This window comes from Dipodomys spectabilis, unplaced genomic scaffold (assembly GCF_019054845.1).
Source record: "Dipodomys spectabilis isolate Male_0828 unplaced genomic scaffold, ASM1905484v1 ptg000621l, whole genome shotgun sequence".
Classification (NCBI taxonomy): Eukaryota; Metazoa; Chordata; class Mammalia; order Rodentia; family Heteromyidae; genus Dipodomys; species Dipodomys spectabilis.
In genome coordinates, this window is record NW_024871298.1 from 290,385 (window position 1) to 302,822 (window position 12,438).

Genomic DNA, 12,438 nt, shown 5'->3' on the forward strand with positions numbered 1-12,438 from the left:
TACAGGCGTGAGCCACCAGCGCCCGGCTCTTTTTTTTTTTTTTTTAATGTATTTTAAAACTGTTATTGTTATGGTGATGTTCAGTTTTTTTTTTTTTTTGAGGGACGAACATGTTTAATCTGATGCTGTATGTTAACAAAATACTGAGGATACATATGAGCAAAGCAAAATAAAAACAAAAGGCTAAATTATAGACCTTAAAAACTGGAAAAGACATGTACTTTAAAGCCAAGTAGTTGTGATTCTGATTATTACATGTGACATAATCTACAGAAAAAAGGCCAAGAAAAGAACCTTCATATTGTGTAGTACTTAGGCTTGATGATGTCCTAGGAAGAACAGAACAGTAATAATTCAATGAATGTGCCACATATACAACTAAAAAGTCCCCTTGTGATTTGAAATGAAAATTTAAACAATCTTCCTTGGCTAATTTTCTTGTGTCAAACAAACCTTCTATATACAGGACCAATTTAAAACCCTCTTTCCCTTCAAACACTAGATGTGGGCATCCGGGAACATTCTACAATGCAAAGTGCCTTAAGAAAGAGGATTCTGTAGTGCCAGTGACATAACTGATCTGAGGAAGCTGGGAGGTTGTGAACACTGATGGGAGCTGGTCAGGCAATGGTAGTTTGTTTCTCCTCAGGTGTTTCCTCCAGCAACTGCATGATTAGTTCATGGACGGGCTTGCAGATCTTTGCATAGCCCCCTCCTGTGAGATGCAGAAAATCAAACATGTCATGACAGGAAATGGCACCGTCCGAGTGAACGAAGCCCCCCTCTGTATCCAGGAGCTGCACATTAGCAAGCTTCGGCAGTGAAACCTTGAGAAGTTGGTTCACCTTGGCATTCTTTTGCCTCAAAGGGTTGGGCTTCTCACCTCGAGGTAATAAACCCAATACAATGATTTTGGCCTGTGGCTGCCTGGTGTTGATGAGCTGTACAATGGCCTCAATTCCACCTGCTACTTCTTCTGCAGTATTTTCATGGTTGGTTGTTCCTACCCAAACAACAATGACCTTAGGTTTAATGTTCTCCAGTCCTCCATTCTTTCGTCTCTACAGAACATGTCTTGTTGTATCCCCTCCAATTCCAAAATTAAGTGCATGAAGTGAGGAGAAAAGTTCTCGCCATATCTCATATTGCTGCATTAACTGTATCATGGAGTCTCCCACAAACAGTATATCAGGCTCTTTGTCTTTACAGTCCAAGACGAATCTATTGTGCTGAGACATCCATCTGTCATCACCTTGAATGTCTTCTGCTGCATGTGGGATAGCTGCTGGGTTCGAGTCTCCTTGGCTCATTCTACACACAGGGAGAGGATCCCAGCGGGCCCCAAGGGGCTGCGGCGTCGGCGGGTGACGTGTCTGTCGCTTGCTCAATCTCGGCGGCCCCGCTCCGGCGCGTCCCTCCTCGGCTCCCAGCACCAGCAGCAGCCTGATGTTCAGTTTTATAAGTCAGGTAAAGAGTACATTTCTTTTTGGACAAGGTGACTCTTGCCCTTGCTCTTTCCCAGTTTTTCCCTCCCGCCCCCACCCACAAGTTGTATAGTTCATTTTCAACACAAACTCATCCATCAGGAAGAATGATACCGCACCTTCGTAAGGAAATGGACAGTCTTCGGGGGAAAAATTATATTAAGTGAAATAAGCCAGAGCCAAAGAAGCATAGGTTGCCTGATTTCCCTCATTTGTGTAACTAGAACATGCGTCTCCTGTCTTCACCCGTGTCTTTTCTGCTTTGAACTCTCCCACATTGGCCAAATCAGATCCTCCTGAGCTGCTCTTACTTGATGAACACAACGCTTCCTCTTTGGAAGATGAGACACAGATTCATGTCAAAGGTTAGAAGAACCAGTGGGAGGCACTCTTATTAGATTCTTCTTTAGACTTGCTTCTCCCGGTGCCCTCTAAATCTGTAGTGAAGCATCAAATCTTTTTAAAATATGATCCAGACGGATACTTTTACAACCCACAGCAATACTAACGTGCCGCTGGAAGTTTCTAGATGCTCACTCTTAGTTGTCTGTTTTGATGCCATTTTGAATCAGTTCAGAAATCATACTTCCATAGCACTGGCCTGTCTAGTGCCATCCTTACAGGACAGACTCATCATGGCCTAAGTTATGACCTTGTCTGACCTTGGAATGCTCCTCAACCCAGAAGACAAAACCAATTCATAGCATAGTTGTTAGTGTTGTCTTTGAGGAGACTAAATTTTTGTTATTTTATCTCCCTGAGACAAAGTCCTCCTGAGCTGCTGCTTTTTAGCTAAATCACATGCTCAGGCTGGGAAGTTTAATTAACTCGCTATAAAGTACAAGATTTCAGTCTATAATTGTGGTGTACTTCATCTGGCAAAATCCCTGATAAGTAAGGGATGTAGTGGAAGATGAGGGTTCAGAGTCTGATTAGATGGTGGTGATTTTTCTGGAGGATGAATGGTCTTAGAAGGCATCAACTTTGATCCTGTGGTGCTTTAATTAGGAAACAGAAGTGATGGGATAGAGAAATTAGTAAAATTAAAGGAGCACGATTAAGGGGAAGCCAGAGGTGGACAGTGAGCCCTGGGTAGACGAGGAAGTACCTGCACTCACCTCACCAAGGACTTGGTAGTGTAAAGCATTTCTCCCTCTCTCCTCTCTCTCTCTCTCTCTCTCTCTCTCTCTCTCTCTCTCTCCCCCTCTCTCTCTCTGTCTGTCTTATGAAATCAAGTGGTTTTTTAATTTGTTCATTCATGGAACTAGCAAATATTTCTTTAATGCCTTTCTAGCATGTTTTCTAGTCATTAAAGACACATTGATAAGGAAAAAGCTAACTTTATTTTTTTCTTTTCTTTCTTTTTTTTTTTTTTTGCCAGTCCTGGGTCTTGAACTCAGGACCTGGGCACTGTCCCTGAGCTTCTTTTGCTCAAGGTTGGTACTCTACCACTTGAGCCACAGCACCACTTCCAGCTTTTTCTGTGTATGTGGTACTGAGGAATGGAACCCCAGGGCTTCACGCATGCTAGGCAAGCACTCTACCACTAAGCCACATTCCTAGCCCCAAAGCTAGGTTTAAAGTCTATTAGAGGAAAATGCACAAGAATTTGAAGAATGGTACTGTATTGAAACATAGGAATAAAGCTGTTTTGTTTTTCCTGTTGTAGCCTGCCTGTTGTACCTGAGCTTTTGTGCTCAAGGCTAGCACCCTACCACTTTGAGACATAGCACCACCACTTCTGGCTTTCTGGTGGTTCTTTGGAGATAAGAATCTCATGGCCTTTCCTGCCTAGGCTGCCTCAGATTTCAGCTTCTTGAGTCGTTAGGACAACAGGTGTGATCCACCTGTGCCTGGCAGGAATAAAGTTTAACTTGGTCTCTGGGATGACACAAGGATTTTCTCCAGCTATCTAGCTATCACAGGGAGGAAAACAGCATATGCAAATACCTTGTGGTATGGAGGAGCTAGGTGCGTTTAGGCATGAGGGAGAAAATACCCAATATGGTTGAAAAAGTGAGTATGGGAAGGAGGGGGATTTGAAGGGGAGACTCTTATCCAGAAAGAATTCATCAAGACCCTGGTAGACCACAAGCTTGGCTCCATTATCCCAAGTAAAACGCCAGCCCAGCAAGGGCTTTAAACAATGCTGTGATGAGATTTCTCTTGAAGAATGAGTTGAAGCTGGGTGCCGGTGGCTCCCGCCTCTCATCCTAGCTACTCAGGAAGCTGAGATCTGAGAATCGAGGTTCAAAGCCAGCTCAGGCAGGCAAGTCCTTGAGCTTCTCCTCTCCAACGAACCACCCGAAAGCCGGAAGTGGTGCTGTGAGTGACTCAAGCGGTAGAGCGCTCTCCTTGAGGAAAAGAGCTGAGGGACAGCGCCCAGGCTCAGAGTTCAAGCCCTACAACTGACAAAACAACAACAACAACAGCAAAATGAATCAAGCTTCTGTGTGGAGAAATGAGAACCTGGGTGTTCCATGGGCTTGAGTGACTGCTGACTGACCATCTGAGCTAAGATGGCAGTAGTAAGAGGTGAAAGGAAAGGGTTAAAAACCATAGGCATGACTTGGAAGTGACAGAATGGGCCAAGAGGAAGAAGGAGGAGAGGAAGTGTTCCAAGTTCTGATCTGAGTGATGGATGAAGGGTGGGTGAGGTGCGGAATGACATAGAGTTGGTTGGGAAGATGAAGGACTCTACTTTAGAGGCCTTATCACTGAGCTCTGTGGGGCATCTGATCAGTCCACATAGAAAGCACATAGATGTATTTGGAACTTCTAGAGTAGCCTTTTCACACCTTTTATTTCTTGGTTTTTCTTTTCTTTCTTTAAAAAAATTTTTCTATCTGCTTTCTTTTGCCCCAAACGCTTGCTGAAATTCCCTTTACAAGAGAACCAATTCCATTAACAAGGGCTACACTCTCATTTACTAATTACTGCTCAAAGTTCACACACCAACACACGGAAGGCTGGTTTTTCAGCATGTGAATTCTGGGGCGAGGTAAGCACTCAGCCATTGTAGTCTTTGTGAGGTATCTTCTGGAATGTTCTGTCTTAATACAAAACTGGGATCTCTCTCCCGATAACCTCATCTTGTGTGGAATTAGGTCTCTGTTTTGAGCCGTACAGCAAGGCTGTTCTTCCTTCCCCATCTTATTTATTTCTTCTCTGTTCACAAAGACTTGTCCTCTACCCACATCATTTCCCTTCATCCTTTGCAAGACCTCAAGCCATTCCACTTAGAACTAGAGCACACGTTTCCTGAATCTTGTTCAGCGCTTTAAAATTTCCATGTGGTTACAGACATTCCTTTCCCCAGGTGAGTTAATTAGTCCTTTTTTATATCTGGAGAAATCTATGCTATATGTTTAGATCTTTATCTATATACAGAAAGATAAATAGCAGGGAAACAGCAAAAGCAAAACAGAAAATCAAGCTGTGATTTCTTAAGAGAGGTGCCAGGGTCCAGCGGTTGGGACAATGGGGTCTGGATGTAGACTGCACACATCCACATAGTAGTTCTGCCTCTTCCTGGCTCGGTGAGCTCAGCTGATTAGCTCTATCCTAAGTCAGCTGACTGAATTCACTGTAGCTAACGGGGACAAGGTACCACCATCTCGGCCATGTCCGTGCAGCCCAGAGAGGCTACTATCTTCTGATGTTCCTAACATTAACGCCATCATCTCATTTAATCCGTAGAGCAACTCTAGAAAGCTGGTTCTCTTATTGTCCTTACTTTATAGGCATAGAACAGTGCCATGGGGAATTGTCCCTGCAGCTGGCAGAGCAGGGGCTCCAGCTGCCCCGCCGGATTCCCGCCCACAGTGCCTTTCCACCTCAACTTCCTAATTCCATCTTCAGGGACCTTCACAACCTGCCCGCTTGAACGACTCACCTTCCGTCCTTCCACTGTGAGCCATTTGACTTCGCTGACAAATGCTTATCTTGGAGACAGTCCCTGCCGTCTTTACCTGCCCTCCCTTATGTGGGTTATTAAGATGGGAGCTTGGCTTACAATGATGGATGGCCTACACGCTGGCCATTTGCTGCCTCTCCTGGCTGATGGTAAATATTTACTTTTCGTTACACAGGAACAATGAGGTTTCATACTGGAGATGGATGTTGAGTGAGTGAGTGTGTGTGTGTGTGTGTGTGTGTGTGTGTGTGTGTGTGTGTGTGTGTGTGTGTGTATAATATCATGCTTTTCTGATTTCTTTGAATACTCAAGTCTCATTTCCCTGGTTTACTGAGGAGAGGGGGAGGGGGCATAAGGTAAGTTGTTTGACTTTTCAGAGGACGCCCAGGAGGTCTTCTTGTGTGTGTGTGGGGGGGGAGGTGGATTTCTTTTTTCTTACTGAAAGGGTTAGAAACTCAGGGCTCGGAATCACTAAAGATATATTCTTGAGCTGTTGCACATATAGCCACAATTGCATTATTCAACAGTATACCTTAAATTGACTTACATTTCAAACACAGGTACATAATCCAGCCTTGCCCTACACAATGTCCCCCAAATTATGGATGGGATACACTAATTGTACTAGTAAATACTGCAGTATGTATGTCACTATTAGAATAATATATATAGTATTCCATACATATAATATATGTAGTAATCTATATACATAGAATACAAATGGAGAGTACATAGAGTACAAATATGCACAATATAATGTATTACATATATAATATGTAGTACTATGTATAGCATAATACTATATACCATATTATATATAATACTATATGTAATATGATGCCATATATACTATATATGATATATGGCTCTCAGGAGGCTGAGATCAAGGTTTGAAGCCAGCCTGGGCAGGAAAGCCCAGAGACTCTTATCTCCAATTAACTATCAAAAAAGCAGGAAGTAGAGCTGTAGCTTAAGTGGTAGTACACTAGCCTTGAGGAAAAAAGGCTCAGGGACAGAACTCAGGCTCTGAGTTCAAGCCCCAGGAGTGGTGCATGTGCGCGTGCGTGTGCGCACACACATACACACACACACACACAAACACACGCACACACACTTCTACGTGCACTCATGAACATGTACAAGTAGGACCGGCTGACAGGTGATTTTTGGAGTGCTATCAGCCTTGCCACCTTCTTTCTCTGGACCCATGTGGGGGAGGAAATTCTCTTCCATGCCTTTTTCTCCCTGCTATACAATAAGCCAGGCTCCTAACGTTCCATCTTTCTATTTGTTGTTTTCTCTTTCCAGCTTGAGCTGATGTTTGTAACCGGAAGAAAAGAGCTCATGTAGGCAGACAGGTTAATCTAAAAAAAATTTTCACACTTACATAAAGACACTTTCCAATCTTTGCCTTGGAAGTAGCTTGGTAGTTCTTGTCATTCATCTATTATTGCTACTCAGAGAAATGCACGAGGTGAGATGACGCAGCCGAAGGCTCTGTAATGTAGTTAGAGTCTAAGCTGTGAAGTGGAGGAATTACGAACTCCGAATTCTAATGACATCTCCCAAACTTAGCTGATACACCTCTGCTTTCTCCTCCCCCACCGCCGCATTGTGACTTTGGCCCTCCTTCCTCTTCTTCTAGTCTTTCCCTCCCATTCCCATTATCTTATGACAACTTGAAAATAAGCATTTATGTCCACAGACCCAAGTCAGGTACTGTTTCCCATACAAAGCATGTAGTCATGATTTTTTTCTTGTTATCTTTTCACAAACACGGTTCCTTTTTCCTTTTTTAAAAGAAAAATGCTGCCTTCAACAACAGCAGCAACAAATACTTCTGTAGGGCCAAGATGCCAAGAACTTTGGCCAAAGGACGATTGGTTTGTGACCGCTGGGTTCTACCCTGTCTCTTCTCCCCTCCCACTCCAGCCTCCCTCTGGGGATAAAGTCTCTGGGCCTGGAGTATACGTCTCAGCATAGCTCACCCCTTCTCTGTCCAGCTGGAAGAGCCATTGAGACTCTCCCCACCACGGCCCTGATTGAGTTCAGGGTTCTGAGGTTCAGAAAAGGGTTGTATAGGGTGAACTGATGTGTAGTTTGGGAAAGAGTGGGGTTTGAATTTTGATTTGGACATTCTTAGAACCCTGTACTTTGCCAAATGTCTCCTGCCTCCATGAACTCTTATTGCCATGAGTCTTTGTTAAGGCTGAAGCTAATACACTGCAGTAAAGAATGACCACTCTCCTTAATGGCTGCCTTTCTTGTGATCATTGCATGTCACAAGGATCAGGGGTAATCTCTTTTCTCAGTCCCTCTTCCCCATTTCCATGGTAATAACACAAAACTCTTAAGTTTTCTTATTAGTCTTGTGTGAGCCCTCTACTGGTAAAGCTTATTCAATCCTAATGGACCATAGATGCTGTGGTCATTGTCCACATTTAATAAATAAGAAACTAAGATGCAAAAGAGGTTAATTAGTGGCTGAGAAGGTGGCTCAGTGGTAGAGTGCTTGCCTTGCATGCATGAGGCCCTGGGTTCCATTCCTCAGTACCACATAAGCAGAAAAATCTGGAAGTGGAGCTGTGGCTCAAGTGGTAGAATGTTATCCTTGAGCTGAAGAGCCGAGGGACAGTGCCCAGGCCCAGAGTTCAGGCCCCACAACTGACAAAAAAAAAAAAAAAAAAAAAAGAGGTTAATTAACTTCCAGGTTCCAAGTGGCAGAGCTGGGTTTGAACTTGGATAGCCTCAGGCCATAGGACCAATGCCTCCCCCCCACCCCCCTCCCCCACCCCCCATGACCCTCTGGTACTCATCTCCAGCAGATACTAAACACTTATCAAGCCAATACTTTGAATCCATTCTGCTATCCTGAGATAGCAGAGATATACTATCTTGAACTGTGAGTGAAATGTTTTATTAAAGGAGGAGGCGGGAAATAAATGTATTTATTGTGATTTTCCCAGGGTGTTTGTTCAGACATATTTTTTAGATCTTTTTTAGAGCTCTTACAGAAATTTCTGGAGTGTAAGAGTCTCAGGTGGTCTGCGGATGACATTTTTGTGAAATATCATTTGATTTTTCTTTTATTAAATGAGTCAATTTGTTTTGCGTATCTCGTTTCTGATTCAGAAGGTCTTCAAAACCATTGAGCCAAACTCTACATAGCTGGGCTGATTGTCAAATACTATTAGTTGTTGAATAGACTGTGTAATCATGGATTTATAATCTATAATTATGGATTTGTAATCTATAATTTTCTATTTGTCTGTTTACCCAGTTATTTCTATCCATTCTTTTTTGCTTCACTTTTTCTTTTTGGCAGCTCTATTGCTTGGTGTTCTCATGTAGCACTATTAGGCATTCTTACTGGATTGACCTTCTAATTAAGCAATGACATCTCTAGCTCTTAAAATGATCTATGTTCTTAAGTCATGTGAATGATTTATTTTTCTAAATTTCTTATCAAGACACTTGGGGAGTGCAGGTGGATTGCGGGAGGGGACAGCCGAAAAGAGAGGAAGCGATACCTTTTAGACTGATCTGGAATTCATTTTTAAGGACATGGTAAGTGGAGAGAGGTTAATTCAACAAGCTGGAGTAGTACATTTGAAACTGTAGTTTAATGTGAAACTTTCTAAATTTTAAGGTGCATTCAGGGGGAGCTTAATGGGCCCCACTCTGAGAGATTCTAATTCCAGTCTCTGTGGGGTATGCATCAGGAGCTGATGTTTTAATAACCACCAGGTAATTCTGAAGTTCGCGTTTCTCCAATCCCATTTAGGCCTACATCAGTGTGGTCGATTACCACCCAACCTCTGCTCCGATTTTTACAGTGAAGCTAAGCAGCTCTGAGCCTCATCGTCCTTAGCTGTAAAATAAGGATCTCGTAGGGTTAGTGTGATATGACGTTCATTTTCTTTCTCGAGGTTGCTGTTATCTTCTAGGCCTGAAAACTAGGGCCAAGGTTCCACTTCAGCCGCCATATTTTCTCAGGCTGTCCTTGTTCATATTTCTGAGGCCTGGTGACCTTTTTGTCAACAGATTAGCTGAGCGCCGGTGGCTCATACCTGTCATCCCTAGCTACTCAGGAGGCTGAGATCTGAGGTCTGTGGTCAAAGCCAGCCTGGGCAGAAAAATCCATAAGACTCTTATCTCCAGTGAACTACCAAAAAAGCTGGAAATGGAGCTGCAGCTTAAGTAGTGGAGTGCTAATCTTGAACAAAAAAAGCTCAGGGGCAGTGCCCAGGCTCTGAATTCAAGCCCCAGGACAGGCATACCAAAAAAAAAAAAAAAAAGCAAAATCAAATATAAGAGGGAGGAAAAAAATTTGTGTTTTTCTTTTGCCTTTTTGCTTTTCCTCTCCCATTTATTTATTTATTTGTTTGTTTGTTTATTTATTTAATTTCCTTTAGCTGTTACACTTCAAAAATAGAGTTATGTCTGTGTTAAGCACAGCTAGAGGAGAATAAGTGTTTAGCACTTTTAGGGATTTCTCTCTTGACGTTCAGGCTTTGCCTACTTCTTTGTTGGTATCTGGGCTTCTGAAAATTCCAGAATTATGCCTTAGGAGATTGAAGAACACAGAGAAGATCAAGCATTTTCTCCAATAGATTCAGACAAAAAAAAAAGCCTTCACCCACGCTTCTGGCATCATGGAGCTTTCTGGAATCAGCCACAGCAGTCATGTGAGTGCAGTACTCTATGGTACCATTAAACCAACAGCTATGTGAACTTATATTCCTAACTGGCTAGTTTTGAGGTATTTAGTGATACCTGGCCAATGTAAGCCAGGATTGGCAAAACCCACATTAAGTTTTTGAAGTATTGGATCCAGTCTATACTGTGAGATATTTTGCTTATTAAGTCTTTGCCATTACTAAAGTGTTTCCAGAGAGGTCTACCCAACTACCTTTTTTTTTTTTCAGTTGTTGTTCTAATTGAAAGTTTTAATTAAGTTTAAATTAGACAATGTGACGATAAAATGGGAGAAATAAAATAGGACAAATAAAAGAAAGCCTACAGAGGAAATTAAATTAGCAAATGCATGTCAGGCAGGAGCGTGTGGGTGAGCTGGGATTAAATGGCTGATCTCAGAGAGAGCCCTGGGCTCCTTGCTGTAAGTAAATGACCTTCCCCCAAGGCACCAAATGGGATCATAATGGCCTCGAAGGCTTAATGCACCTCCCCAATTTACACTCCCCTCATCAGAAGACTCACTGAGTAATGCACATCCATATAAACCCAGAGTAAATGACCAGGGGATGAGAATGTAAGGAGAGTTATTAAACTTTACACCAATGTCAAGATTTATGTCATGAACTTTTCCCTTTTTGAACAGTGTGTTTTCTCACAGGCTTGATTTTAAAGACTCTGAAACACTGTCAGGTTATAGTCCCAAGACCTTTCCAGAAATATAAATGATTAGATAATGATCTGAGTCATCCAGGCAGGTGGGACAGTTGTGGGGGGGGGGGATCTTAGTGAAGGGAAGTTCATTCTGGATCCCAATGAGCCGACTTTTTTTTTCTGCCTCTGCAGTGTGAGCCGAAGCACTGAGCCGCATCAGTCACTGTGGGCCACACAGTGAGTAAATAGCGAGAGCAACCATGCTCACCTTCATCAAGAGAAGTGTACTTGTTTTCTGGACTTTTAGAGAACAAATTCTGGGTGCTGTGTCGACCATGTTGAGTGCTGACTCCAAGAGAAAGGCTGGTCCACTTGGCAAGGCCAATTTTAATCCCTCCTTTTTCTTTTTTCCTTCCAAATACCCAGGAGAGTGTTTGGAAGTCATTGGCGGCATTTATTTCTCTTGATGGGTTCATTCAACTCTGGCAAGAGAAAAATGTCGCTGTGTCGCTTGCAGTGTGCGTATAATTCCCAAATGGTCCTTTGGCGTCGTCTGATGTTTGGGTTGAATTTAGGTACCAAAATGGAGGCAAGGCTTATATTTACCAATGGAGTTTGGTGGAATGTGTAAGAAGTTGATTCCGTAATATGTATTGACTCAATAAATACTTACTGAGTGCCTGTTATTTGGTGGAGACATGGTGTGCCATAGTAGGATAACATGATGCAACCATTTCTTTGGGAAGCTTGTCATTTGGTGGTCAGATTAAAACTCACAAATTAGAGCCAGGTGCCGGTGACTCATGCCTGTCATCTTGCTACTCAGGAGGGTGAGATCTGAGGATTGTGGTTTAAAGCCAGCCCCGGCAGGAAAGTCCATGAGACTCTGATCTCTAATAAACTATAGAAAAGTCAGCTGTAGCTCACTAGTAGAACATTAACCTTGAGCAAACAGAAGCTTTGGGACAGTGCCCAGGCTGTGAGTTCAAACCCCTGGGCGCGCGCGCACGCGCGCGCGCGCGCACACACACACACACACACACACACACACACACCACTCACAAATTATTAATTTCTAATTGTGATAAGTATTATGAAGCAAATGAACAGGATAGTAGGGAAGAAGATAATAAAAATGTAATTTTGACTAGAGTAGGGAATATATACATACAGGTTTATAGGTTTATACATATACACACATGTGTGTGCCATATGTGGGTGTGTATAAAAATACTTAGACTACACAGCATTAATTAGCCTGTCTTGAATTCCATGACCAAGTGAATAAAGATATTAGGGAATCATGGAACTTTGGATGCAGAATTAAATCATCAGAATTAAATCAGGAGTATGTGAATATTTTAATTGTGATTTACTAATCATGGAAATAGCCAAAATGGATTGCGAAGGTCAAGTATGTTTTGTTGTTTTGTTGCTGTTTTCAAGTATTTTTTTTAAGGCAATCAAGAATAAAGTTTGTTGGGCTCATTTTGTATGTATTCTTGCTAAATGTAATTGGAATATCTTTGACCTAAGGGTAAGAATTTCTTTGGGTATTTATGGATAACTAAGTCTAAGTGAATATTGGTTGAATAGCTTATATACTTTTCCACCCTTCATGTTTACGTCCTTCTGACTCACGTCTAGAATATTCACCACCATCACTACAATACCATCGCTTTCACAAAG

The 12,438-nt window shown here is 42.4% G+C and overlaps 1 protein-coding gene across 1 annotated transcript; it reads right to left on the bottom strand.

The window, feature by feature from the left end:
* Positions 1-372: 372 nt before the first annotated feature.
* LOC122101052 (platelet-activating factor acetylhydrolase IB subunit alpha2-like) lies at positions 373-1,395 on the bottom strand. The gene is given in 1 exon segment (XM_042671411.1): positions 373-1,395. A coding segment is annotated over 1 exon segment (690 nt). The 5' UTR covers positions 1,311-1,395; the 3' UTR covers positions 373-620.
* Between the last annotated feature and the right edge of the window lie 11,043 nt (positions 1,396-12,438).